We start from the raw sequence: 5396 nt of genomic DNA, 5'->3' as shown, positions 1-5396 counted from the left end.
AAATCTATCATGAAGTCACTTCCTTGCAATACCAAAGCACTGACTGTCAAATTACCGCACCGTCCAACCAATTGGTTCAACACAGTCATCAGGTGTGCAAATTATTTGCTTAATTGTAGACACACCAATCAGGTGTATAAGCACTATAAAAAGCAGCAGGTGAGTTCATCGGTCTTCAAGCACAATGGAAAGAGTCAGAGAAAGAGTAAGACGAGGAGGAGAACGAGGAGGAGGAAGGGGAGGAATCAACAGAGGAAGAGGAAAACAAGAAGGTGCTCCAAGAGGACCGAATCTGACAAATGAGATCCGCGCAACACTGGTTGACCACGTTGTCAACCACGGCCTGACGCTGAGGGAGGCTGGACTGCGAGTACAGCCAAATCTAAGCCGATACACAGTGGCAAGTGTAATAAGAACATTTCGACTGGAAAATAGGTATTGTAAAAATATTATCATATCAAAAACATCTGCAAGGTTTCAGTAACTGCTTACAGTACTGTATTCTATGCACTATCAGCACTTCCGTTACCTTTTCCTGTGAAATTACTGTACTATTGTATACTGTTTTTATTTTTCTACATAGGATTGAGGGTCAGGAATGACAAGGGGAAGGCCTCCTATGTTCACAGAACAGCAAGAGAGGGAGATAGTAAACATGGTTTTGGCCAACAATGCTATAACACTCAATCAGCTCCAAGCTAACATTGTCAATAACCACGCCAGTTTCAACGATATCCATCAGGTCTCAACATCAACACTGGCACGCATCCTAAAAAAAAACCATATTCAAATGAAGCAAATTTATCGAGTGCCTTTCGAGCGCAATTCCGAAAGGGTGAAACGACTGCGGCATGATTATGCAGAGGTATGTATTCACTTTAGCAGTGTGATCTTGCATACTGTCTCATAATCTTTTACTGTACTGTAATATGTATACTAGATCTACACTGAACTACACAATTTTGCCTGACACTGTTCTTCAGAGAGTTTTACAAATGGATGGAGAGGAGATCCAGCATGAGTTCATTTACGTAGATGAGGCTGGGTTCAACCTGACGAGAACACGAAGGAGGGGAAGAAACATCATTGGCCACAGGGCTATAGTCAATGTCCCAGGGCAACGTGGGGGTAATATAACACTCTGTGCAGCCATTACACAGAATGGGGTCCTCCACCGCCATGCCCATATGGGCCCTTACAACACAGCACTCATACTTACATTCTTGGACCGATTGCACAACATAACAGCAGCAAATCAAATCGATCATATGCAATACATTGTTGTCTGGGACAAAGTGTCTTTCCACCGCTCTGCTCTGGTTCAGAACTGGTTTCAGCAACATCCACATTTCACCGTCCTATATCTTCCACCATACTCTCCATTCCTCAACCCTATAGAAGAGTTTTTCTCGGCATGGCGGTGGAAGGTAAAGGATCTCCGTCTCCAAGCTGAGGTACCCCTCATCCAAGCCGTGGAGGAGGCCTGTGACCAGATGGAGGTAGCGGCAATGCAAGGATGGATTCGTCATTCAAGACGTTTATTGAAACATTGCCTGCGATGTTGATGAAATTCTCTGGCCAGATCCAGCTAGGAGAAGAGACAATGTCTAGTTTGTTTGGGGTTTTTTTTTACAGTAAACTTTCAGTACAATATGTAAAGTGACATTTTGTTACAGTATTATGAATCTCCATGTCAACATTTTGGGCGTGTTGAGAAATAAATGAGTTTCTTCAGTCTGCAACATTGGTCTTGTGTAGTGTTTGGTGAATTTACATTATATTTGTACTTTGTTGATGGTAGCCTACTCTAATCATAGGGAAGTAGAAGTGCTAAAAGTGTTTTAGGTTTATCACAGCAGAGTGTAACTCGTGCAAACAGAGTATAGTAATGTGAAACGTGTGTGTTTCATATGGTAACAAAGTGTGGTTTTTAAACAGAAGTGTATAGTTTTTACAAGAGTGTTTAATTATGCAAAGCATCTGTAGTGTTTTGCTATTTTGGTGTGTGGTTGTGCTAATTGTGTGTAGTGTTTTGAAAACACGGGCCCTGTTTTGAAAATCGTGCTTAAGCAATCCAAAAAAACTGTAATTTAAAGGCAACCAGGCAGCTAATATGCACACTTAAATATTTGTTTTTCCTTCTATCGTGCAGGCCTAGTGTCACGCTTAAAGCTAAACAGTTTTCAAAATTCGTGAGAAAACATTTTGTCAGTTCAAAAGGAACATTTCTCAACATAAAATTGCAGGGAATTTAGATCTTTCAAATCACCAGTATATAATACTGTGAAAAGATTCAGGGAATTTGGAGACATATCAGTGCGTAAATGGCAAGGTCGGAAACCACTGTTTGTGTGACCTTTGAGCCCTCAGGCACTGCCTGTGGGCAAATAGGCTCGGGAAAGGAAAAACCATAATCACTTAACACAGTTTGCTGCTGCATCCAGAAATGCAACCTGAAACTCTGTTTTGCAAGGAAGAAGCCATACATCAATTGTATAGAGAAACACCACAGAGTTCTCTGGGCCCGAGGTCATCTCAGATGGACCGAAAGACAGTGGAACCACGTGCTGTGGTCAGATGACTCCATATTTCAGCTTGTTATCGGGGAAAAACGGACACTGACTTCTACCCATCAGATTATTATAAAACATTTAGTGATACACTTACCCCAATGGCTATCCCTTCCAAGGTTAGATTAGCATCACTAGTTGTTCTCACTTCCATAACTGTCAAAGAATAACTTACTCAATCGATGCTACTGGACCTCAGGCAGAATGTCTAGACTCAGAGGTGATGATTTATGCTGGCGTTGTCGTGAAATTGGAACAATGGTACACATGCTATAGAACTCTGACATGGTTAGAGACCTATGGGGGAAAACTATGATAATGTTATAAATGAATTGTTCAGTATCTTTTTGAGCAAGAGTCCAGACCTGTGTACGTACGTTATTATCCCTAAAAACTGCAGATGTATGGTCTCATTAAACTATGGTGCCAATTGGCTATGTTAACAGGATGTAGAATAATTGTGAGACAATGGAAAGCGGTAACAACCTCATCATTGGATCAAACTTATGTCCAACATAGCAGGTTATGAAAGAGTCATATCAAGACTCTCAGAACGCCAAGACTTGTTCCTGAAAACAACACTGTCCAAAAACTGATCTTGTATCACGCACAGCAAATGAAGCCCTCGTTTTTATGCATACACCATTCCACACAGGTGACACAGACGAATATAAGATATAATATATATGGAAAATTAATTAGTGCACTGGTGTAATCACTCTTTAAAATATAACTTTAAGAATATATTTTATATAATTGAAGCCTAGATCAAGTAAATGTAGTTGCCAATTCTGCAGTCTTTGATATTAGTGCATGCAGCCAAGTTACTTCTGATTTTCAAGTAAAACATTATTTATTTTCAGTTAAAGTGGCTATGATTACTTGCACATTATCTGTATGAAAAATAAATGTTTAAAAATTGATAACATTTAAATTAAATTATCCATTTTTGAAAGAAACAAAGAATGTCTTTGCGGTAAACAAACACCCAGTAGGTGAAAGAATGGGTACAGACTGCTCCACTGTGAAGGTCCCCTCTTTAATAGGTAGACATCACTCAAAGAAGTCCCCTTTTGGCACTTTTTAAAAATTTAAAAGCATATTTTCAGTTATATTATTACTGGAAAATACCTTAAAAAGGTGTGTGTTTTTTCAAAATGACCAGTCTGTCAGGGGTGGGGGAAAAATCAATTCTTAGATGCAAAAGTCAGCTATCAGAAATTGAACGTAGCCTCCCAACCTGCTGACGTGACCACTGTTCAGCTCTCATTACAAGTTCTATGATGGTTCCTAACGAACCTGAGACTGCTAAAAGGTTCAGGATTTCAGTAGTTTCATTCCATAGTTACACAGCACAAATGGTCCTACAATTAAAATAAAGTATGAAGAGTGAAAATTGTGAGAAAGAGGACAAAGTTTATAGATTTGAAAGTTCATTTCCACTGTGGTCAACATTCCGCCCAATACACACTTATTATAAACTCAGAAAAGCACTGAAAATTGAATGAAGCTTGAGCTAGCTGAAGTATGAGATATGAAGAACATTTCTACGTGAACATATGAATTGATGGGAAGAGGTAGAAGGTGAGGGAGTTTGAAGGTTTTTCCTAATTGACTCCTATTATAACAAAGTTTCAAACAAAGTTGAATATTTCGAAAAGTTTTAATGGGTTTGGAAAGTTGAATAATGCCAAGAATGTAACAAAGATGTTGAACGTTGACGTTTTGAAGATTAGATAAGAATTGATAAGCGGGTAAATATGGAAAAGTTTAACATCCTGTGGAACATTTTGGAAAGTATGAAAATGAACAAATCTGAATAGAAACAATGGCAATAATGAATGTTTTGATGTTTGAATGATGTTTCTACTGTGAAAAAGGTGGAAGGAGTTGGGTTGGCAGCTACTGCTGCTGTGGGTGGGGAGGGGGACACGGGGCAGCTACTGCTGCATATCTCTGCTGCTCAAGCTGTAAAGACGGTTGGTGGGCAGGGGCTGAGCTGTTGTGGGTTCTCGCTCTCGGTTGCTCTTTATCGGTCTCTCTCCTCTTTAACAAACTCCATTTTGATGTTGTGCTAGTTTTGCAGCCATTTAGCTACAGAAACTTTTTAAAAATCAAAATGTTCAGCACTGAGGACATTATTTGTCGATTCAGCTGTTTTTCTACCCATTATACATTTAATGAGATTTTAAAAATGTTTCAATGGGTTAAATCTTAAAATCCTAATGCACAATTCAATTTCTATTTTTGTGGGGAAATTATCTGACAGACTACAAAAGCCTTTACAACCCTACAGTTCTGCACAGTGACAGGATACATGTGAGCACCGCAGGGTCAGGTCAAACTTGGCTGAGTTTAAAAACATCAGTGATCTGGGAATACGAGTTAATTTAGGCACTCAAAAATAGAGGAAGGGCATCCGATAATGATTTTAGTGAATGAGCAAACCAGTGCAGAGATAACATTTGCCGGTGTATTTGTCATTGTCAGTGTAATCCATCAGGCCTAAATGAGTCATTATTATAGTAAGAAATATAATCTTAACAAGTTCATCCTTTTGAAGCTGCTGGCTGCACTTCTAACATCAGTACAGTTACTTATTTAAACATCTGCAATTACCTCAAATGTTGGTCAGCCTAATGTGCAAGTAACAGCACATGCTGGAAGTATAGCCACACCAAATACTGGACTTTATACTGAAAGTTAAGAACAAACATCCATCCCCCGTTAAGGAACCTTAAATATGGTTAAACCATATGTAGTGGGAAGAACATTTTAACAGTGTAAAATTAAACTTGTTAGTTCTCTGAAAATGAAAATGCTTTA

General features: G+C 39.0%; 1 protein-coding gene across 1 annotated transcript; it reads left to right on the top strand.

Annotated features, from left to right (window-relative positions):
• The first annotated feature begins 630 nt into the window (after positions 1–630).
• LOC123957580 lies at positions 631–1565 on the top strand. The gene is made up of 2 exons (XM_046030481.1): positions 631–865; positions 984–1565. The coding sequence occupies exons 1-2, from the start codon at positions 656–658 to the stop codon at positions 1563–1565; spliced, it is 792 nt and encodes a 263-aa protein (XP_045886437.1). The 5' UTR covers positions 631–655.
• Positions 1566–5396: the final 3831 nt, after the last annotated feature.

The sequence above is a fragment of the Micropterus dolomieu genome, linkage group LG02 (genome assembly GCF_021292245.1).
Source record: "Micropterus dolomieu isolate WLL.071019.BEF.003 ecotype Adirondacks linkage group LG02, ASM2129224v1, whole genome shotgun sequence".
In the NCBI taxonomy this organism is placed as follows: domain Eukaryota; kingdom Metazoa; phylum Chordata; class Actinopteri; order Centrarchiformes; family Centrarchidae; genus Micropterus; species Micropterus dolomieu.
Note: the sequence above shows the minus strand (reverse complement) of the source record. Positions and strands in the feature narration are given on the sequence as shown.

Coding starts and splice junctions, on each gene's coding strand:
- LOC123957580 (XM_046030481.1), top strand. CDS start 656: ATGGTTTTGGCCAACAATGCTATAACACTCAATCAGCTCCAAGCTAAC. Junction 866..983: donor TGCGGCATGATTATGCAGAG/GTATGTATTCAC, acceptor ACTGTTCTTCAG/AGAGTTTTACAAATGGATGG.